The sequence below is a fragment of the Leptodactylus fuscus genome, chromosome 7 (genome assembly GCF_031893055.1).
Source record: "Leptodactylus fuscus isolate aLepFus1 chromosome 7, aLepFus1.hap2, whole genome shotgun sequence".
Lineage (NCBI taxonomy): Eukaryota > Metazoa > Chordata > Amphibia > Anura > Leptodactylidae > Leptodactylus > Leptodactylus fuscus.
This window is the reverse complement of record NC_134271.1, coordinates 6,805,986-6,830,874: the sequence shown is the minus strand read 5'-3', so window position 1 is coordinate 6,830,874 and position 24,889 is coordinate 6,805,986. Positions and strand designations below refer to the sequence as shown.

General features: G+C 34.6%; 1 protein-coding gene across 8 annotated transcripts in view; it reads left to right on the top strand.

Moving 5' to 3' along the window:
* Positions 1-1,648: 1,648 nt before the first annotated feature.
* PAX6 (paired box 6) overlaps positions 1,649-24,889 on the top strand; it is a 33,762-nt gene continuing 10,521 nt past the window's right edge. For 2 of the 8 annotated variants that reach the window (XM_075280875.1, XM_075280870.1), the window contains exons 1-5: positions 17,938-18,084; positions 18,438-18,568; positions 19,031-19,072; positions 19,165-19,380; positions 19,599-19,764. In XM_075280875.1, coding sequence (XP_075136976.1) covers positions 18,063-18,084; positions 18,438-18,568; positions 19,031-19,072; positions 19,165-19,380; positions 19,599-19,764 — 577 coding nt within the window. In that variant the 5' untranslated portion in view covers positions 17,938-18,062. Of the gene's footprint in view, positions 1,806-9,067; positions 9,271-9,420; positions 9,595-12,567; positions 12,634-13,838; positions 13,900-17,937; positions 18,085-18,437; positions 18,569-19,030; positions 19,073-19,164; positions 19,381-19,598; positions 19,765-24,889 lie in introns of those variants that run through there. The other 6 variants (XM_075280872.1, XM_075280876.1, XM_075280871.1 and 3 more) reach the window with 6 other exon arrangements.

The window sequence follows — 24,889 nt, the reverse complement described above, 5'->3', positions numbered from 1 at the left end:
CACACGCTGCTTCCTCATTGTCACACATGTATGACATTCATCATACTAGTGTCTCATATACTCCCATTCACAGATGTAGCAGAGCTGATATTGTCATTTAGCACTGAAGAATAGTAAAAGTAACACCAAGATGAGCCGTGCCATAGGACAAACTCAGCTCTGCTACATCTCATACTCAGTTATATATATATATATATATATATATATATATATATATATATATATATATACACACCTTTAATATTAGAGGCGAGAGCTGAAAATGTATAGATCTGAATAAGGACTTATGTATATATAGGGGCTGTAACACAAAGCTGGCGGTGTATAAGTGTGCGGATACGTGACAATGTAGCAGAATAAACGAGATGCTGATTATAAAGAACATTCTAGTGATGGGAAGATCAGCAATACCGGAGAAACAGAAGTAAGACAAGGGGCAAGATGACGGACAGGTGAGGAGAATAACACGTGTCATCCTATGTACATAAGTGATATATGGATTATCGTTTGTATATGTGTAAGTATGTATATATATATAACACGTGTGAGCATTATATGGTATTACACAACTGCAATGTAATTCTATATCTATACTTATAATATAACATGTTATATCTTATTACATAGCGTCATTATAGAGAATAGAAATATATATACATATATATATACATATATATATATATATATATACATGTATAACCTGCAGATCAACACCATAGAAATACACAATACATGTACAAATATCAAAAGAATCTAAAGAATTAGAATAAATATTTCTGCTTATGTATCTATATGTATTCAGATTTTATTTGTGTTTTTCTTATATTTTTAGTTCATGATTAATATGGAACTGAATAAATTATATATATATGTGTGTGTGTATGTGTATATATATATATGTTTAAATATTTAATAATTTATTATTGCTATGGTTGATTCTAATTATCAAACCACCAGAAATAGCAGATAAAAAAAATAAATAAATAATAATAATAATACTTATACTATTAATAGATCTTAATAAATTATTTATTATTGCTGTTGTAATATTCTAATAATAATAATAATAATAATAATAAAAATGAAATATACTATTTATAGATCTTAATAAATTATTACTATTAATGTTCGTATAATAATAATAATTAATACAAATACTATTAATAGATCTTAATAAATTATTTATTACTCTTAATATTCTAATAATAATAAGAATAAATACAATAAACAATGAATTATAATCTTATAAATATTAAATATAAATACTAATAATATTATCAATAATAAATAATATTAATGTTATAATAATATGAATGATATATAACTAATAAAAATACTATAAATAAATAATATAAATAAACATAATAATAATAATATAAATAATAAAATATCTAAATAATCCAAATAATAATGTGATAAATAATAATGAATAATATAGAAATAATAATATTAATAATAATATATCTCTTAGATTGCTAACCTTCTCTGACCTATACTATATGAGCCCAGGCCTGTCTGTCCCTGTATCCTTATTATTAGGATAGTATAGCGAGCCCTACTCTCCCCTGTGATGTCACTGGCCAGTCTCAGCCAATCACAGCGCACTTGGCATTGATATTAAGGGAAAGTTAGACTGTAGTCACACACCCTGGTTTTTTTTCCTGTCCCTGACATTTAAACTGTGTGGCAGATTCTCCTGTAAAAACCGAAGATCAAACCTGCCAGTTCTCAACTATCAAGGAAAAGCTCAAGTGGCAGAATTACCATCTCAGAGGCTGTGAATCGCTCCTCACAAGCTGCAACAGGTAATATTTCTCCTTAATACTTGTGTAAATCATTGCTAATCCCAGGCTATCTCTTTTATTTGTTCTGCCTGTTTGCCGAGCTTTGCTATAGCCTGATCATTCCTAGTGTAAGCTGCAGACAGTCTCAGGATAGAAGAGAAGATTTTTACTATTTGTCAAAAACATAACTAAGGAGTCAGAGATAAAATGGTGAGAAGGTGAAGAAATTGTGTCCCACATAAGACGTGGAGAGCCCTGCTAGGAAGTGTAATGGAAGAATGTGAGAATGCCAAATCCTTTAGCCCTTGTGATTTGATCTTTTTTTCGGAAAAACCTTATAATTAGTGATTTGCAGCGGCGAGGAGAATAGGGAGTTAAGTTACAGTGAACTGGTCACACCCTCCAAGGCGGCTGGAAAACTTACTTAAGAAAATTGCATTTCAAGAGGAGGAAAAAAAGAAAACACAACACTCTTGGCTTAAAAAATAAATGAAATTTTTGCATTCTTTAAGTTTTTCAAAAAGTTTCCCCGATACCCCTGTAGGATGGAAGGGGAAGCACTAAGATATAGAAATTTAAGATAGATACATTGTATAGATTATGTTGCCATTATATTTAATTGGACTCTATATTATTTTGTGTTGTAAAAATTTTAATTTTTTAAAATATTTATTTTTTTAGACCAATTTTTAATATGTAGGAAAAATAGACAAAAGGCACAAAAATAACCCCACAATGTATAGACTGTGTTACCTGATCTGCAGCCCTGGGATTCTCAGTCCCTAATAAAATGAATAAAATCATCAGTAATACAGATTACAGGGTAACAGTGTTTGGAACAGATTGGGACGGTTATAGGAGAAACCAACTTCATACTTAAATCCCATATAGAACAACAGAGAGAGAAGAGAATAAAAAAATACATGAACAAAAAGTCTACAAAGTAACAACTAAAAGTTTCAAACAATTACAATGTGCAAATACCTTTCCCAATGTTTAGGACGGGATTGTCGCAGTCACATCCCCCCTGACATACACCAGGCTGGGGTGGATTTCTTTAAAATGATGAATTTACACTTAACTCAATGTCCCTAACACTAAAGAAGCCCAACACCGCCCCATAGACACAAATAGTCATTGGTTCTCCTAGAGGCAAATGCATTTCAGTCTAACACGTCAGGAATGGTGTTTATCTCGAGGTTCAAAGTGATCTGGACAAGAGGACTTTAAGCATTTTTCTGGGTATTAAAAAAGGTGACTTATAGAAGAGATATTAATGCAACGAGACACACAGAACACTGCCACAAATGTAGCATCCACATGTACACAGAAGCCAACGTGTAGAGAGAGTCTAACAACAAGGACACTACATAGTATACAGAGGGAAAAGTTACTAAAAAGTGCAACATATAATGTATATCTATAGTGAGTTTTATATATATATATATATATATATATATATATATATATATATATACAGTTATTCAGATTGGAAGCTGCACCATGGCTCAGCACCTTGTAGAATTAGATAAAATATATAGATATAGAAAAACAATAATGAACAGAATCAGCCACAATAAAACCAAAACCAATGAGTAAAAGAACTACAAAGTATCATAGAATATGTTTCAAAAATCAATTTATTATGATAATAAAGTAATAGTACAATCAATATAATAATCATAATAAAGGTCAAGATAAATACCAAGCATTTTATTTACATAGAAAATGCTACATTATAATATATAATACAAATAATATAATAATAATAATAATATAATAATAATTAATATAATACAAATAATAATAAAAATAAAATAATAATAAAATACAAATATAATAATAATACAAATGATACAAATAATAGAACAATAATTATACAAATAATATAATACAAGTAATATAATAAAAATAATAATAATACAAATAGTACAATAATACAAATAATAATAACAATAATAGAAAAATAATAATACAAATAATCTAATACAAATAATAACAATAGAAATAATAGAATACAAATGGTAATAATTATAATATAATAGAATACTAATAATAATACCAGTAATAATAATAATGATACAAATAACAAAAAACAAAAATAAATAGCATTGCAAAAGTAACGTTGCCATTCTAATACAGACCCAAGATTGTATTCTCAAATATTTGTAATATTATTTTTGTAAATTCACATTAAATCTTGCAACAATCATTGGTCACAACCAATCCCAAAAACAATAAAATAATTTGCTTTAAAGGTTTGATAAAGATTCGGAAGTGTTTGGAGCGACTTTACTTCTTTGTATGTTTTTTTTTTTATAAGAAACTTTTCGTTGCCCTTGTTGCTTTCCATAAAGTGAATAATCTGTGACCCCCTTTAGATACTTGTCAGTGTAGACGGCTCGAAAATTTATTAAAAAATATATATATATATATAAAAAATAGTGTTGTAAATGAAATCCTACAGCTGGGAGCCCCGAGCACTCACCTTTTGTAAGTGCCCCTGACACCCCCCCTCCCGAGTCTCTATTAACATGACGTCATTTGCATTCACTTACACCCTCCCCTTATGTGTTTTTTTTTTTTTTAATTCCAAAACTAAAACTTTTTTTTTTTAGCTCCTTTTCGGAGGGTACACAAAGCCCCCTGTGCCCCAGGGAGAAATCGGAGCGAGATTCAGGAGAAGGCATTAGTTGCTCTTAATCCCAACAGTTGCTAATTGAAAATGGTCAGACATTTACTCGTCATCTCGGAGGAAAGAGAGAGAAGGACAAGTCATTTTATTATTTCATAGAAAAATGGCAAACAAAAGGAACAATGAAGTTGGGACCAAATCTATAGACTGGGCAACTCGGGGGGAGGGAAAAAAATCTTCATTTTCATTGCCTTCCTCCATGTGCATCAATTTACATTACAAGCAAAGGTTATCAATATACAAGGCTACACCTAGCATGCACCGTCATTAACCCTTGCCATGCTAAAGGGGGGGGGGGGTCTTTCAAATTAAGGGAAAAAAAATACAAATTAAATCCAAATCATAAACTTTTCTGGGAGGGGCTCAAAGATGTTATTAAAACATGAAGTTGGACAACATGTGGCTGGGCAGGAACTCCCTAAATTTGGGATTGTTGGGTATTGTTCTAAGTGTAGAGGGCATCCATTTTTTTTTAATTTAAGCAAATTTTTGAAAACCTCTTAGAAGAACAAAGTTTCAACTTTTTCAAAAATTTTGAACAAGGTTAACTTTTTTTTTTTAATTATTTTTAAATCAGTGGAAACAAAATGTCCATTTACATGTTGTATTTTTGTTTCTATACTATTTTTTTTTTTAATAATGTAGGAAGATAAGAAAATTTTTTTTTTTTTTTTGCAAAATGCCCATGGTATTCTGATAGGTTAAACTATTGATTCATACAAGCTGTTCCAAAAAGTCTGGTAACACTTTAATCTCTTGTGTTAATCGAGGTTTTCCCAGGATGAAATGGCCGCACACTTCATATCTTCTCTGTGATATATTTTCAATTAGAGGTCAATTTATTAAGCACTTTGTCCTGCGTGACATCTGGAATATGTGAGTGCAGCTTAGTGTTACAATAACTAGGACGGGCAATCCAATGCCGAGGTTGTTCTTTTATTGATAACAACAATTCACTGGAGACAACATGAAATGATGTTCTAATTCCAACAAGACAGTTCTCTGCAATAGCTGGGGGGTGCGCAGAGAGGGGGCACTTGGATTAGAAAGTGAGTGGACTGGATTAAATTTTGCAATATTTTACAGCAAATTATTGTAATATACTGATATGCATATGAAAAGCCAATCCGCTAGAGGTAATTATGCTGCATTTTTTTTTACTGCATGACAGCTGGATAAACATAATTTCTAATAAACATCTCTAATTAGGGAGGAGGGACTGAGGCAGGATTGGAATTTTTTTATGAAATTGCTTCCAGTATAGACCTATTGGGATATAGGCAACAAAAATATTTTTGAAAAATTTCAATTTTTTTTTTCAATTCTATTAGGATATAAGCAATAAAAATGAGCAAAAATATTTTTATAAAAAATAAAAATTTTTAAAATTCTATTAGGATATAGGCAATAAAATTATTGTTGAAAAATGTCAATTTTTACAAAATTCTATTAGGATATAGGCAATAAAGATTTGCAAAAATATTTAATTTTTTTTTTTTTTTTTTAAATCTTAGGATATAGGTAATAAATCATTTTTTAAAAAAATTCAAAATTTTTTTTAATTCTGTTAGGATGTAGGCAATATAAAATAACAAAAATATAAAAAAAATAAAAAAAAATTCTATTAGGATATAAGCAATATTAACAAATATTAAAATCAATTTTTTAAAAATCTATTAGGATATAGTCAAAAATTAAAAATATTTTTTTTAAAAAAATTCTATTAGGAAATGGGCAATAAAAATTTAAATTAAAAATATTTTTTTTAAAATTCTATTAGGAAATAGGCAATAAAAATTAAATATTTTTTTTTAAAAAAATCTATTAGGAAATAGGCAATAAAAATTTTATATTTTTTAAAAAAATCTATTAGGAAATAGGCAATAAAAATTAAAAATATTTTTTAAAAAAAATCTAATTTTTTTTTAGATTCTGCTTGTCACTTATTCCTGAAATAAATTGGAATACAAATGTCAAAAATTTAAGCAAAAATAAGTTTTTATATAGTAATTTAGAAAAATATATTTGTAAAAAAGCGATAGATCAGAATTAAATCAGAAGTTATAGAGATTAGATTGATAACTAGGAGTTGGCAAAAAAATGATCATATCAATTAAACCTAAATTATAATTTTTTGGAGATGGATAGAATTGTCTGGATTAAATTTTTTGAAAGTTTTTGTATTTTTTTCCCCCATTTAAATGAAAGTAGAAGAGGCCACATTTTTTCCCCTGACAAATTGAATTTTCTTAAGTAAGTTATAAGCAGCCTTGGAGGGTGTGACCAGTTCACTGTAACCCAATTCCCTATTCTCCTAACCGTTGCAATGCGCTAATTATAAGGTCTTCGGGAAAAAAAAAAAAAAAAGATCAAATCACAAGGGGCGAAGGATTTACCGTTCTCACAAATATGTGCAGTGCATTCTTTAGATAGATAGATAGATAGATAGATAGATAGATAGATAGAGGGTTGGATGTTCGGCTAGGGGGTAAGTTTTTGCAGCACCCCAGGTAGTGAGGACTGGGAGCAGGTCTGCAGGCATTGGGTTACAGAGGAGGACAGTGAGGGGGCACTGCCTGAGCCGCTGTGAGGGGGGCACTGCTGGGCACAGAAGCCGTGTGTAGGCCGAGAGAGGACAGAGAGTGACAGGCAGGCAGCTCATTATCCTGCTCCCATTCACTAACATGCAAACTCTCTGGCAGAGTCGTTTGTCTCCCTATTGTAGTCTATGTAAGAATGCAATGCTTGTCAGCCCTCTCATTCACTGTCCACATACTTTATTGATGAGATGTGACTTTTAACACTTTCACATGTCAAGAAAAGTCAAGTGTACACATCTAATACTTCATTTTCTCCCCTTCTCCTCGCCTTCCCCATCCCTCTCCTCTCCGGGGCTTGTTTTATTGTTAACTTTATTTCAGTCTCTTTTTTTTCTCCCTGCTCGCAACTTGTGAAATTAACAATTAAGGCAACCAGAGATCAAGCTGGTACTTTAAATGTAACCTTAAAACTTGCACCCAGGGGTTGCTTTGGAGTGTACTGAGGTGTGTTGTAATAGTGTACCGCGCTACAAATGTACTTTCTGGTGTGTGGTCAAAATACTAAAAAGCACTAACTTACTGGGACTTGATGGCTGTCAGCGACTAATGTCATAAATCAGGTCGCCGTTGTGGAGTGACGGAGAAATTGCTACATTTGCATTCTATATATAGAGAAGATACATCTATAGCTGTAGATTAGGTGGATACATCTAACTATACAATCTATCTGTATTGCAAAAGTATCGATTTTGTGACTATTTTGTGTAATATATATATATGTATGTGTTAATGTATTTAGATAGATCTTATGGATAATATCTTCGTATATATACTGTATGTGTGTATATAGATAGATATATAGATAGATATGAGATGGATAGATAGGAGATAGATAGATAGGAGATAGATAGATAGATAGATGTATTAATGTATCTAGGTAGATGTATCTTCATATATATATATATATATATACATATATATATATATATATATGTAGACCAATAGTGCCAGAAAGGATGGGATCAAGGCCTGAGACATTGTCAATTTTAGCAAAATCATAGAATAACATTATAAATTCTACACCGATGTAGCAGAGTTGAGTTTGCAATGTAGCCATACTACACTCCTATTAATCCCAGCTCTGCTACATCAGTATATACTACGTCACCACATATCACATACATATATATATCGCTTCTTCTTGCATTACCTGCACAATTCATTCCAGGCTGCAGCAGACTGCACACATAAAAGTAAAAGTGACTCTTACATTGATGATGTCTTAGATAAAAGGGGGAAAAAAAACCCACTTTAGTCAACACTGACACGTGGAAGAAGTTTGCAAGTGTTTGCCAAGGACACTTAAGGCCACTCTGTCAATACACTTAGTGAGCTGAGAATTTGCTCCCGGAGTCTTGAGACGGGGTCTTCATAAAAACAAAACAGAAAAAAACAAGAGAAGTTCTTATGTGGCCGGGGGCAATTCCCAGCTTACAAAGCTCCTGTCTGCCAAATATTTCTGCTCTTAACATGTCAATGATATTTTCCTTATCCCTATTGTCTAAAATGCAAATGCCCCCCCCCACCCACCCAAAATGGCCCTTTTACACCAAAATGCAGCAAAATGATTTGACTCCTATTGTGAGCAGTGCACAATGACAGGGGCGTCATTGAAAAAAAGGAGCAAGACTTGTCAGGTAGTGATACCTTCTAGTGGATCAGAGAGGAAAAAAAAAATAAAAAATTGGGGGGTATCCGTCTTCAACGTCGCACCGAAGAGCCATCTTATTCGGTCCTGGAGAAATGATGGGAGTGCAATCCAATCATGAAATCTTGAATGTGCTTCACAAATGGTGTGACAAACACACACACACACATAGTTAGTTATAGGGGAGAGCCATCAGTACACAACAGAAAAAAAATCTGTGCCGTGAAAAAAAAAAAAAGAAAAAAAAAAACTCAAGTGTATTCATATTCAAAGAAAGGAGCCAATGGAGGCCTGCGGTGGGGGGGGCGCAGCCAATAGGCATGTGCAGGGCTAGCCCCGGTGCTTTGCATAAAGCAATATTTTGTGTGTGGAGTAGTCAGTGCATTTGCATGTCTAGAGTGATTAGTGGGTTTGAAAGCAAAGCCCCAGCACTGCCTCATTTCCCGCTCTGGTGGTGGAGGAGAAGCAGGAGGAGGAAGTGTTTTACTGGGACATGATGACAGGGGTCAGCCTTTACTAATGGGCCAGTGAAGAACAGTGGAGGTGAGGCAACAAGGAGCAAGCACACATACATTAATACACTTGAAGCATCACCAATCAGTATAGGTGTGCACGCTGCCTGTGCACTGCTCTCTGCACACTCCCTGCCTCCCTGACACTTCTTCTTATTGTCAATCTCTATCTCCTCCTCAGAATCTAACCAACAACAACAAGGAGGCTCATCCCTGGGAGACAGAGAAGGAGAGAGAGGGAAGCTGCTGCTGCTTCATCCTTCCTGGGCACTACCAAATAAATCTGCAACTCTTTATTAAGCACCACACACCCTATTATCCAGAGGAGCCTGCAAGCCTAGGATGCCTCTTACAGGTGAGCTCCCGCTCGAGGACTCTGCTGCACACCTTACAGATCCCTTGCACGTTTTTAGTACTTCTGGCAGAGGCGAGGGGCCAACTTTGGCTTGGATTGCAGGCGCTGGTAGAGAGGAAGGAGGGCTGGCTGGCTTGGCAGCAGAGCTTACGGTTATGTCTTGAGGTGTTGCATGGCTTTGTGTAGGATTGATGTTGTACAGGAGGTTTTGTAGTTTGTGGAGGTGCGGATATATTTTATAGAGAAGGTGTAGGAATATTTTGTCTGGTTATTAGATCAGTAGACACAAGCTCCACATGTGCAGATCTGTCTATGCAAGATAGTAATAATATCTCATCTATGATAGAAAGATCTAAGATAGAGAATGTAACAATGTAACATTAAATTGTGCAAATTCTATTTACTACATTAATAATAATAATAACAACCTAATCTATGATGGATACATGTGAGATAGATACAGGGAAATTCCAGGATTTAACGTAAGATGTCTCTCTGTAATCTATCTATCTAGTTAATAATAATAATAATAATCAATATATGATGGATAGATCTAAGATAGATTCAGAATTTCCATCATTTAATGTAACATGCTTCTCTTTAGTATAGCTAACATATTAATAATAGCTAATCTATGATAGATAGATAGATAGATAGATAGATAGATAGATAGGAGATAGATAGATAGATAGATAGATAGATAGATAGATAGATAATATCCATGATTTACAGTAACATGCCTTTATGTAATCTATCATAATAGTTAATCTATTACAGCTAGATCTAGGATGGATAGATAGATAGATATTAGATAGATAGATAATTCCCATGACTTACAATATGAAGCCTCTCTGCAATCTATCATATTAATAATAGTTAATCTATGATAGATAGATACTGTAGATAGATAGATAGATAGATAGATAGATAGATAGATAGAATTTCCATGATAAAGTAACCTCCCTGTATTCTAACCCAAGAATCTCCTTAGTAGACTTTACTTTAATTCTAAAGATTTCCCAAAGTATCTTGCTCTGACTTCACTTTCTTAGCACTGGGGCTACCACTTGCCCCATCATCATTCATTAGCTTAAACATTTTAGGGTAAGATTCTAAGAAAGTTTCCTCTCTGTAAATATAGAGGGACTTGTAATCCACATAAGCAGGTGATGTGCAAATTAGCAGCGTCCTTACATTGTGTACAAACAAATTGCTGCTGTGGAGGGAACAGAAGGATTTGTTGATTTGCTTGTATAAATAATTCTGAAAGGCTTTGAAGTTTCTGCAGCCAATTTGTTACATTGTATCACTCAATGTTATTAGTGAGTGTTGCTGTAATGCAGATGCTGCCACTTGTTACATTGGGATACATTTTATTATGACTATACTTTTTAGATTGGGGTTACATTTATTTATTTGTACACAGAATACAAACTTGTTACATTGTATTGTTAGACATTCTGTATTAATTAACTTGCTACATTGTCCTGAACATATTGGGTGAGCAGTAACCACAGCCCAATGTGCATCTTATTTAGCCCAGTTACACATTATTGTATCAGGGCTGGTGGGGTGACAAGTAGGCCTTGCCTGTTGTAATTTGCACAATCTAGTTTAGCAATTAACCAGATTGCTTAGAATCCCTGCTAAAAGTTCCTCCAGTAAGCATCTGACTAGTGAATGATTATTTGGTGGCACTTCCATGTTGCTTGCTCTGCGTTTTCCTTGCTTTACATAATAAATTGACTCTGCAAACTGTACGCTACATGGATTAAGTATGTTGTTATAAGTGAGATTAGTCGTGTTCTGTGCAGGAGCCTTACAAGAGGATATGCTTGGTTAGCCATATAAAAAAGTGTTTACAAATCACTGCCGGGCGCCCTCATGTAAGAGCCTGAGCCCTGGAACAGAACAGAGCTGGAATACGAATGAAAGTGGGACTGCAACCGCTGCATTATTAATATCAATCACTGCAAATATTTACCAAATTATCTGCAACTGGTGAGGAGTCTTACCAGGGTCACAATGATGCTTCCTAAAAGTTTGCAAATATTCCATGCAGAATATTAAATATTCCTCTTTACCCCTAAAAAGAAGCCCAGCAAGCATGTTAAAGAGACAGGCAAAGACTTATTTAGATTTTATTTTATTTCCCCGTCGTCCCCTTTTTATCCCCTTTTACTGCAACCCTCCAATGCCTTGTCTTTTGTAATTGTCTATTGCCAATTGAGCTCCCCACAGAGCTGTTGTGTGGCTTTAACAAACCCCTAACAACTCGCACCAGTAACACAATTACCTTCCAAAAAATATTCATAGAATTAAATGCTATTTTCCTGTTTTATGGCTAAATATCTGCTACAACATCATCGGGGTAAGACAAAACAGGAAGAGTTAACGCAGGGAAATTGGGAATATTTGCTTTAAGTTGGATTCTGCAAACGGGTTGTTGCCTTTGCTTTGCATTCATAGACTTTGGTTTTGGGTAGATGGTGCAGAATGAAAATCATTGTAGGCTTTGTTAAGTCGCCTCACCCCCTCCTGGTTTTACTTTTTAAGGCCAGATAGACAACGTGTGTCATTGTACAGTCACCGACGTAAAGATCTAAACTGCTGAAACCTAAAAGTTACTTGCAGAAAATGAAGCTTAGACTTGTGAGCGAGGACGATCAGCCCTTGGCCAGCTGTTAGCGTTAACTCCATATCTAATTAGCAGGCAGGACTCTGGTTTCTATGGTAATACTTGGCCCTGTAATTATTTTTTCCTTAAAATATTGAAATCTTTTTTTTAGGAAAAAATACATAATATTGATGCAGTTGCTTATTTTAGCTGCAAATAAAGAGACAAAGAAAGATTGAAAGAAATTAAATAAAAAAATTACAAAGTAATTCGAGTTTGTATAAAAGTTCTAAACTGTATCAATATTTTTAGGGGGAATTTTTTAAAAAATCTAATGCATTTGTGTTTTGTCTTAGAGGAAGGATATTAGGAGCAGATGCTGAAGTGTCATCTACATTTGGGCGAGGAAAAGCAAATATCAGGTGAGTCATCAAATGTATTTTAGATTTATATTTGTTACTTTTTTTTCAAATTTTGTAAAGTTACATAAAAATTTGTGTTATATATATATATATATATATATATATATATATATATATATATATATATATATATATATATATATATATACACACCTATATCCTTACCATAATATGGTGACAGTGTGTACATTAGATCTATGCATGTATATATGTGTATAGATATATATTATCAATCTATACTTATATCATGGCAGCGCCCAACAAACTCTCATTAGCTATATTAAAAGCTTGAAATGAAAAAAAAAAATCCATAATTTTTTCTATTTTTTTTAAAGTTACTATTCAATTAAATTACTATTATTTAATAATATTACTATATTTTTATTCTATTAAATTACTATTATTTTATAATATTATATTAAATTACAATTATTTAATAATATTTTATTATAGTATTATTGTTCTATTAAATTACTATTTAATAATATTACTATATTGTTATTCTATTAAATTACTATTTTATATTATATTATTATTCTATTAAATTACAATGATTTTAGAATATTTTATTATACTATATTTTTATTCTATTAAATTACTATTATTTTATAATATTATACTATTATTATTATTCTATTAAATTACAATTATTTTATAATATTTTTTATAGCATTATTATTCTATTAATTTACTATTTCATAATATTACTATATTTTTATTCTATTAAAATACTATTTTATAATATTATATTATTGTTATTCTATTACATTACAATTATTTTATAATATTTTATTATTGTATTATTATTCTATTAATTTACTATTTCATAATATTATATTCTGTTAAATGACTATTATTTAATAATATTTTTTATTATATTATTATTCCATTAAATTATTATTTAAAAATATATAGAGATAAATTAAAAATAAGGACATATAGATGAGAAATTATTCTAAATTTAGTTTCAAATGTGTCAAATTTATTCTAATGAGGTCAGAAACCAAATTTATATTTTATTATAGTCTGTCATTTTTTATAGCATTTTTAAAATGAATTTAAAAAAAAAAAATACCTTTTAAGCGGCAGAATCTGTAAAACTATAATGGGGCCGATATGGTGGAGTAGCATTAAATCTTCAGGTCGTTGAGGGACGTCTAAAAGCTGTTCCTTAATTAATAGGAAATGTGTTTATTTATTAATAGAATCCCTTGGAGTCTCCACGTGGGAATTGACTGCACATCATCACCAGCGCCATGCAGAACAGTAAGTCATGAATCACTATGGAATAAACGCTATTAGACTATTGTTTTATCGGAGGGGCATCCATCAATTAAAGTGGGTGATTTATTTTATGACCCCTCTAATATTTTACTGAGCGCTTGTTAAGAGACTTGGGTGAGATTGTCGCAGTTATTTACAATGGCAGCTGCTGGGATAGAGCCGGGCAGGACGGTTGGGGCTCTTACTTTTAGCTTTTTATGGCGGTCCCTTGGCTTTGGGTTATATTTGCCACTGAATGTTTTGGTCTATTGTAGATTTTACTAAACTCTCAGGGTTTGTTGTATTTGAGATTCTAATATTTGTCGAGGGCTTTACAAATGGCCGAGCAATGTCATTGGGTCACTTTACTGTATTAGTGGTCACTTGATGCTGCTTTTAGAAAATGGTTTGTGGTCTTATGGGAGGAATCCAGTGTTTGCTTAATAGAATAGGAACGTATCCGAGTCTGTGGATACACCAAGGTGTGTTTTATCCATGAATATAGTCCATGCATTGGGCAAAATCAGGAATTTCTCATTTATTCTAAAATATTATTTCAAAAATTTGTAAAGAACAATTCTGATGCCCTGAAATAAAAATGAATTTGTCTCTTACATATACACTTATATCACAAGGTGTAATATTATCTATGTATCTATCCATCTCATCTATACACTGTATGTAATATGTTTTCACTTAGAATTTAGAGTTATTAAACTATTTAATCTATCTATGTATCCATTTCATCTATCCACCTCATATCTATCTCCTATCTATCTATCTATCTATCTATCTATCTATCTCCTATCTATCTATCTATCTATCTATCTCCTATCTATCTATCTATCTACCTATCTATCTATCTATCTATCTATCTATCTATCTATCTATCTCCTATCTATCTATCTATCTATCTATCTATCTCCTATCTATCTCCTATCTATTATCTATCTATCTCCTATCTATCTATCTATCTATCTATCTCCTACCTATCTATCTATCTATCTATCTATCTATCTATCTCCTATCTATCTATCTATCTATCTATCTATCTATCTATCTATCTATCTCCTATCTATCTCCTATCTATCTATCTCCTATCTATCTATCTCCTATCTATCTATATCCTATCTATCTATCTATCTATCTATCTATCTATCTATCTATCTCTCATATCTATCTATCTATCTATCTATCTATCTATCTATCTATCTCCTATCTATCTATCTATCTATCTCCTATCTATCTATCTATCTATCTATCTATCTATCTATCTCCTATCTATCTATCTATCTATCTCCTATCTATCTATCTATCTATCTATCTATCTATCTATCTATCTATCTATCTATCTATCTCCTATCTATCTATCTATCTATCTCCTATCTATCTATCTATCTATCTCCTATCTATCTATCTATCTATCTATCTATCTATCTATCTCCTATCTATCTATCTATCTATCTCCTATCTATCTATCTATCTATCTATCTATCTATCTATCTATCTATCTATCTCCTATTTATCTCCTATCTATCTATCTATCTATCTATCTATCTATCTATCTCCTATCTATCTATCTATCTATCTATCTATCTATCTATCTATCTATCTCCTATCTATCTATCTATCTATCTATCTATCTATCTCCTATCTATCTATCTAATATCTATCTATCTATCTATCTATCTATCTATCTATCTATCTATCTCCTATTTATCTCCTATCTATCTATCTATCTATCTATCTATCTATCTATCTATCTATCTATCCATCACATATCTATCTATCTTATATCTATGTATCTATCTACATGTGTATCTTTTACTATATATAAGTTACAATATCTAATATGTTATTGGTCGTGTCCATAGCATGGAGTGCTGGTCATTAAATGGTTAATTGTCCAGAAGTTTGTCCCAATTTGTAGCTTGTATTCATGCGTTGACCTATAAGGCAGTGTTATTAGAGGGATGTGTGGCTTTTGTATAAGATGCCGTTACAAGGTGCCTTGTGATCTGCTCCGAGGTGTCCTACATAGTCTAAGCCTCTTCTTGGTGTGTAAAGGTCACTACTAGTATCTCTGTAGCTTTATGTGACAACAATTCCTGGGTGTATAAAATTCAAGGAGTCCAAATCAACACCATATGCTTTCTTATTAGCTGCCTAGGAGTGGCTAATGATTGCCACGGAGCCAGAGCCGCAGCCTTCCCTGGGGAAATCACATCATGATTAAGGCTTTAACCTTTTAAGTGAAATTTTAGTATTTTGCCATTGTCAGTGTCAATTTTTAAGTTGATAAATGGTCTTTGCAAATGACATTCCTGTAGGGGACGCAGACTGAGCCCTGGTCCCTGCAAATCCCAATGATAAGGGGATTTGTACTGCAGACAAGTCTATAGGGCCATGTACGGACGCCCAGATCCAAGGAAATCCATGTGAAACTTCTGCCTTATATTAGATAGCAATTTTGGAATGCCCAGATCCAAGGACTGAATTTGTTGCATTATATTAGATAGTTCTTACATTGCATGTAATAAATTAGAAATTTTGCAATGCCCAGATCCTTTAAATCCAAGAATTCTCCATGTGAAATTTTTTTTTATATCACATTAGCTATAAATTAGTTTATGAATGCTACATCAAAAATTTTGGAATCTTGGAAACTCAAGAATCCTCCATGTGAATTCTTTGTATTGTATCAGTTTATAGATTCTAATTGAGAAACTTGGACTGAAATCCAAGGATCCTCCATGTCAATTTTTTGTATTGCATTAGCTATATATTAATATATAATACATATATATATATATATATATATATATATATATATATATGTACTAAGTTAGAAATTTGGACTGTCCAGACCCCTTGAAATCCAAGGATCCACCATGGATTTTTTTGTATTGCACTAGCTATATATTACTTTATGTATCCTAAATGAATAATATGGACTGCCCAGACCCCTTGAAAACCAAGGATCCACCATGTGATTTTTTTGCATTGCATTAGCCATATATTAATATATATATGTACTAAGTTAGAAATTTGCACTACCCAGACCCCTTGAAATCCAAGGATCCACCATATGATTTTTTTGCATGGCATTAGCAATGTATTATATATATATATATATATATATATATATATATATATATATATATATATATATATATGTACTAAGTTAGAAATTTGCACTACCCAGAAACCTTGAAATTCAAGGATCCTCCTTGTGAATTTGTTCTATTCTATTAGCTACACATTAGTTTACTTCTACCAAATTAGAAATTTTGGAATGTGCAGATTCTTTGACATCTAAAGATTCTCTTTGTGATTTTTTTTGCATTCTATTCAATACAGATCCCTTTATGCACATTAAATTAAGATTTTTGTACCTACCGATGTATTGTAGGGGTACTGGCTTATGTAAAATGACCCTATAAGTATAAAACATTGGGTAGAATTTCTATAGGGGATTGAGTTTTTAAAGGTGGCTGTATAAGCAGATAATATAGAAGTTAATTGGTAGGATTTCTATAGGGGATTGAGTGTCTTACGGGTTGTGATAATATAGAAATTGATGTCCGGATTATCCGGTCCCCCCCCTTTCTATGGGCTCCCATAATATAAAATGTGTCTTTCCCTTTCTCTAACTAGTCTTAGCCTTATCTCCAGCCTGAGTGATCTCCAAATCCGGATAGAAAGGGTCGTTTTTATCATAGTACCATTTGTCCTGACGATGCAATTTTCAAAAGCAGAGGACTGTCATAAAGTGACATGTCTGCCACAAGTACTTCAAATGATCTTTTCAATTAGCCTTCCATGCATGATCTGGGGCGACTTCCGCCTATTTCCAGAAATTAAGCTCAAACTTGACGTGCAGCTAGCTTTATTTTAAAGACAAATGTCACAAAGACTCATCATACTTTCCCCCTTCTTCTATATTTGGTGCTTATTTATTTGCTAAGAAGCCCGAGCCTCCTGCAAGTCCATTTATTATCAGTAGTCTGCAAGCAGAGGAGCACACACATCTCCTTCCTTCCTCCTTCTCCAGGGAAACTGTCTCAGCTCTTGAGACTTCAGGTTTGAGGATCCTTTTTTTTTTTTTTTTTTAATGAACTAAAGTCCTATGATATCTCAGCACAAAGGAATGGGATGTGAAGCCAATGTCTGAAGAGGACTCTCAGGGTATTTATGAGACTTCTCCGTAGAGTAGCCTTGGAATTCCACCACATTTTTCTGCCATTTATTTGCATTAGTTAAGGTGCTCGTTGCGTTCGATCTCGGAACCTTTTGTCGTTTTTTGTGTGTGTGTGATGAAGTCATTGGATGGTGAGGGGGTATTAACCGTTTTCCTGCCGGATGTAATTAGCTGGATTTTGTTGGAATACGGAAGGAGTTTTTTGGAATTTATTCGATGCAACAATGTATCTATTTGCTGCCTATTTGTAGGTGACTTAGGGTGTCCCCTTGGGGGGGTGCTGGATATCGTGGGGGTGTCACCGAGTAATACAGTTGTTGTTACTATGTTTCCTTCTCAGGTCACAGTGGAGTGAATCAGCTCGGTGGAGTGTTTGTTAACGGTAGACCCTTGCCAGATTCTACCAGGCAGAAGATAGTGGAGCTGGCACACAGCGGAGCAAGACCCTGTGATATTTCCAGAATCTTGCAGGTGAACATGCTTCTTGCTTCCCCAGCGCCCGTCTCTTACTATTATACTCTCCCCTCCCTCTACCAATATAAACCTTTTCTCCAGCTTTATTAATACAGAGATCATCTGCTTATCAAAAAAAAAAATCTAAATCCAACAAAATTCAGAATTTTTTTTTTTCCGTAAAATTAAGCATAACCATAATATTAAGTCATTGGCTCGGTGCCATTTAGGCTGAACCCCCCTCCCTTTAGGTCGAATTCTATTCTAATGTTTTGGCTCTGATTAAACCCAATAATTTATTGTAGGACTAGACAGAATTAAATAGGAAATTCAGAAGATTTTAAAATGTTTTCTAATATTTAGAAGATTTTTAGGGCCATAAATGTAATATTAAAAAAAAAAAAAAAAAAAAAACGAAAAAAAGAAAAAAAAAACAGACATAAGTTCTCATACCATTGAAGGTATATTTTTGTATTATAGAGCCATGCAGATGCAAAAGTGCCAGTGCTGGATAGTCAAAACGTAAGCTTGTCATTGTTTAATGCCTTCTATAAAATTGTACTATTGTCTTGAAATTATTAATAATGTGATTTGTTGTTTGTTTCTCCGTACAGGTGTCAAACGGTTGCGTGAGTAAGATTTTAGGGAGGTATTACGAGACTGGATCCATCAGACCTCGAGCCATCGGGGGAAGCAAGCCTAGGGTGGCCACTCCAGAGGTGGTCAGCAAAATAGCCCAATATAAAAGAGAGTGCCCTTCCATCTTTGCCTGGGAGATACGAGACAGGTTACTGTCCGAAGGCGTCTGCACCAACGATAACATCCCTAGTGTAAGTCAACCGAGATGGACTCCATACGTTTTAGGGTTGGGGGGAAAGGGATGTGCCCAGATGACATAGACCTAAGTCATCTCGTATTATGGGAACTGTATGGGACTATCCTAATAGACGATGCATCATAGACCGTACCTACCGTCTAGATACTTGTTACATCCACCACCACCACCCTAGACCCCATAACCTGATCCCTATCGCTCTCTGTCCTGCAGGTATCGTCAATAAACCGAGTATTGCGCAACCTGGCTAGCGAGAAGCAACAGATGGGCGCAGATGGCATGTATGACAAGCTGAGGATGCTGAACGGACAGACCGGGACTTGGGGGACCCGGCCTGGTTGGTATCCGGGTACATCGGTGCCAGGCCAACCTACGCAAGGTAAAGACGACAGCATGTTCAGTACTGGAAGGGGGTTATAGACGTGACGCTCAATATGTTAATGATATTATAATGAGCCTACTCGCTAGCGATGTCTCATTTGCATACAATGATTAGGAGCGTTTATGGTATATGTTTGTCTAGGTTGGATTTGTCTTGTAGTAATCTCGCTCCTTGGAGAGTATAGAAATGGCTTATTATGGTTTCCTCATGTGCGTGTACGGATGACTATACGGGGTTAATTATCTATTCTAATGATTTGCACAGAACATGTCTGCTGAGGCTGCACTACTGGTGCGCGGTGTAGTGTTGTTGTAATGTACTAGTATGATGCACTCGGTCATTGCAGATGATTTTGTCCGATGTAGCAGAGCTGAGTTGGTCATTCAATAAAACTTTAATATCGTCTCACTATATCTCAAGACACCTGATACAAACTCGGCTCTGCTACATCTGTATTGATAAGGCGATGGCTTCATGGGCGAATGTTGGTTTGTTGCAATCTAATAGATGGCGGACTAATTCCCCAAGGAGTGTAATAGGTGAGGGGGTAACAATCCTTGGCCGAGGGCTCCTCCATGGTAGATGTGGCGCAGCATTGTCTTGGCGCATGATTCCAGACAAGGTGGCAGAACCCTGTAGAAGGAATATGCCCAGTATCTGCCACAATAGATGTTTCTGTCACACAGAAGAATTAGTTATGGGAAGAAGAATTCTGTGGCGATGTAATTGCTCATTAGAGATCGTTTTGTTTCTCATTAAGGAGACATGAATAAAGCGTCTAGTTGGAGGGGCAGCTGTAGAAATGTTTCACAGGAGACCCTTGGACACGATACGTCTCCGCTTGCCAATTAGAAAAACAATATAAGAAGAAGGGGGCTAAGATGGGAAAGTGGGGCTCCCCCCTCCCCCGATGACTCCATCACTGCTGATCCTTATATTATGTGTCACTTAATGTCCCTTCTCATTGCCATGAATGAGGCTGCCGGGTCCCTCCATCTCATGGTCACAAGATCAGCCGAGGTCATTGGATCAACTTTAGAATCTTCTTACAACAAAAGTTCTAGAGCCCTCAAAAGTAACGATTTATCCCAAAATGAAAATTTACTGGGGAGCCAAAAAGATACGGGTCAGGCCAAACACAATGCAGCTTATGGCAGACGTAATCAATACATCTATCTATCTATCTATCTATCTATCTATCTATCTATCTATCTCCTACCTATCTATCTATCTATCTATCTATCTATCTCCTATCTATCTATCTATCTATCTATCATCTATCTATCTATCTATCTATCTATCTATCTATCTCCTATCTATCTATTATCTATCTATCTATCTATCTATCTATCTATCTATCTATCTCCTATCTATCTATCTATCTATCTATCTATCTATTATCTATCTATCTATCTATCTATCTATCTATCTATCTCCTATCTATCTATCTATCTATCTATCTATCTATCTCCTATCTATCTATCTATCTATCTATCTATCTATCTATCTATCTATCTCCTATCTATCTATCTATCTATCTATCTATCTATCTATCTATCACATAATGTATTCTCTATATGGATGTAGCAGAGCAGAGGTTGTCGTCTGGTGCAGCTGACTGGGACATAAAGTTACTATTAGTCATTGTTACTACTTACTTGGCTGCAAAACAACTTCATCCTGATAAAAATAGAAAAAAGCAAATTGTTAGTACATCTATCTATCTATCTCCTATCTATCTATCTCCTATCTATCTATCTATCTATCTATCTATCTATCTCCTATCTATCTATCTATCTATCTATCTATCTATCTATCTATCTATCTATCTATCTATCTATCTCCTATCTCTATCTATCTATCTCCTATCTATCTATCTATCTATCTATCTATCTATCTATCTATCTATCTATCTATCTATCTATCTATCTATCTATCTCCTATCTATCTATCTATCTCCTATCTCTATCTATCTATCTATCTATCTATCTATCTATCTATCTATCTATCTATCTATCTATCTATCTCCTATCTATCTATCTCCTATCTATCTATCTATCTATCTATCTATCTATCTATCTATCTATCTATCTCCTATCTATCTATCTATCTATCTATCTATCTCCTATCTATCTATCTATCTATCTTCTATCTATCTATCTATCTATCTATCTATCTATCTATCTATCTATCTATCTTATAAGCTGAGTATATGGCTGTGTCTGTCACTTTTGTCTCGGGCTGATGTCCTCTCCTTGCTCAGGACGCTCCTTCTCTATAAGAGGCCATTACTGAGGGAGCAGAGGGCTGGCTGAGGCCTCGCAGGGCACAAATATGTTCCCCATATGACCACCACCCCGCACGCACAGTTCTCCATAATAGACATAAAAGAGGCCGCTCGGTGCGAGTAGAGAATTCGGCAGCTCTTTCCTGACGCCTCAGACACTTTTGTAACTTTCCCCCCTCTGATAAGACTATAAAGCTCGTGTTTAGGATTCAGCCATTTTCCCCCCAGTGCACCGAGGCGCCATGTTGTGCGCTCCCTGGAAGCTGCCGAGTTACTGTCTGATCTTACTGGGTTTCCGCCTCACTGGTTCAGACACTAAGAAACTCAGGAATGAGTCTTATTTCCCAGAGTCTTTCTCTCCTGTGTCTTCTTCCAAGGAGTAAATCCCATAGATGACACATGCACAGGCCGGCGCGTCAGCTGCTGGGGCTGCGGGATAATAGTGGCGCGCACTGGCCCCAGTCCTTCTATGGATTATCCCTTCACTCTCCGACTCCTTTCTATACAGACCTTAAACCAGATATCTTAATTGAGTGTCACGTATATGTAACTCTATATGAGCGGGCGCTGGAGGGGGCGACGTATAAGACTATACAGCAATGTGTCGCATGGATCCTGCGACAATACTCACATGCCATTATCTGCAGGGGACGTCCCACAAATTAAAGGAGATTTCTCATTTTAAGAGGGGGGCAACATTTTAATGACAACTTAAAGTTCCATAAAGCTGCATTGTGGAGTAATATGTATCATGTCAGGATCCAAAGTATACAGAAATACAGCGTGTAAGGCGCGTGCATTGTGACAGAATACGTCTCTCCATGTGTGAGAACAGGGACAAAGTGCTGTCTATACATGTGTGATACATAGATATGTAGGTCATTGTATATAGTACCCATTGTAATGTGTTTAATATATCTGTGTAATATATGGCTTATAAATTAGCACCTATTGTTAATAGATAGTTGTATAAATGATATCTTTCAGCATTTTAGTAAGTGCCTATATACATTGTTGCAGTTTTCCTATTGCAGACATTGTTGCAGTTTTCCTATTGCAGACATTGTTGCAGTTTCCTATTGCAGACATTCTTGCAGTTTCCTATTGGAAACATTGTTGCAGTTTCCTATTGCAGAGATTGTTGCAGTTTTCCTATTGCAGACATTGTTGGTTTTCCTATTGCAGACATTGTTGCCGTTTCCTATTGCAGACATTGTTGCAGTTTTCCTATTGGAGACATTGTTGCAGTTTTCCTATTGCAGACATTGTTGGTTTTCCTATTGCAGACATTGTCGCCGTTTCCTATTGCAGACATTGTTGCAGTTTTCCTATTGCAGACATTGTTGCAGTTTTCCTATTGGAGACATTGTTGCAGTTTTCCTATTGCAGACATTGTTGCAGTTTCCTATTGCAGACATTGTTGCAGTTTTCCTATTGCAGACATTGTTGGTTTTCCTATTGCAGACATTGTTGCAGTTTCCTATTGGAGACATTGTTGCAGTTTTCCTATTGCAGACATTGTTGGTTTTCCTATTGCAGACATTGTTGTCGTTTCCTATTGCAGAGATTGTTGCAGTTTTCCTATTGCAGACATTGTTGCAGTTTTCCTATTGGAGACATTGTTGCAGTTTCCTATTGGAGACATTGTTGCAGTTTTCCTATTGCAGACATTGTTGCAGTTTCCTATTGCAGACATTGTTGCAGTTTTCCTATTGCAGACATTGTTGGTTTTCCTATTGCAGACATTGTTGTTGTTTCCTATTGCAGACATTGTTGCAGTTTTCCTATTGCAGACATTGTTGCAGTTTCCTTTTGCAGACATTGTTGCAGTTTCCTATTGCAGATATTGTTGCAGTTTCCTATTGGAGACATTGTTGCAGTTTCCTATTGGAGACATTGTTGGTTTTCCTATTGCAGACATTGTTGTCGTTTCCTATTGCAGACATTGTTGCAGTTTTCCTATTGCAGACATTGTTGCAGTTTTCCTATTGCAGACATTGTTGCAGTTTCCTATTGGAGACATTGTTGCAGTTTTCCTATTGCAGACATTGTTGCAGTTTCCTATTGCAGACATTGTTGCAGTTTCCTATTGCAGACATTGTTGCAGTTTCCTATTGCAGACATTGTTGCAGTTTTCCTATTGCAGACATTGTTGCAGTTTTCCTATTGCAGACATTGTTGCAGTTTCCTTTTGCAGACATTGTTGCAGTTTCCTATTGCAGACATTGTTGCAGTTTCCTATTGGAGACATTGTTGCAGTTTCCTATTGCAGACATTGTTGCAGTTTCCTATTGCAGACATTGTTGCCGTTTCCTATTGCAGACATTGTTGCCGTTTCCTATTGTAGACATTGTTGCAGTTTTCCTATTGCAGACATTGTTGCAGTTTTCCTATTGGAGACATTGTTGCAGTTTCCTATTGGAGACATTGTTGCCGTTTCCTATTGGAGACATTGTTGCCGTTTCCTATTGCAGACATTGTTGCAGTTTTCCTATTGGAGACATTGTTGCCGTTTCCTATTGGAGACATTGTTGCCGTTTCCTATTGGAGACATTGTTGCAGTTTTCCTATTGCAGACATTTGCCATTTCCTATTGCAGACATTGTTGCAGTATTCCTATTGCAGACATTGTTGCCGTTTCCTATTGGAGACATTGTTGCAGTTTTCCTATTGCAGACATTGTTGCAGTTTTCCTATTGCTGACATTGTTGCAGTTTTCCTATTGCAGACATTGTTGCAGTTTTCCTATTGCAGATATTGTTGCAGTTTTCCTATTGCAGTGATTGTTGCAGTTTTCCTATTGCAGAGATTGATGCAGTTTTCCTATTGCAGAGA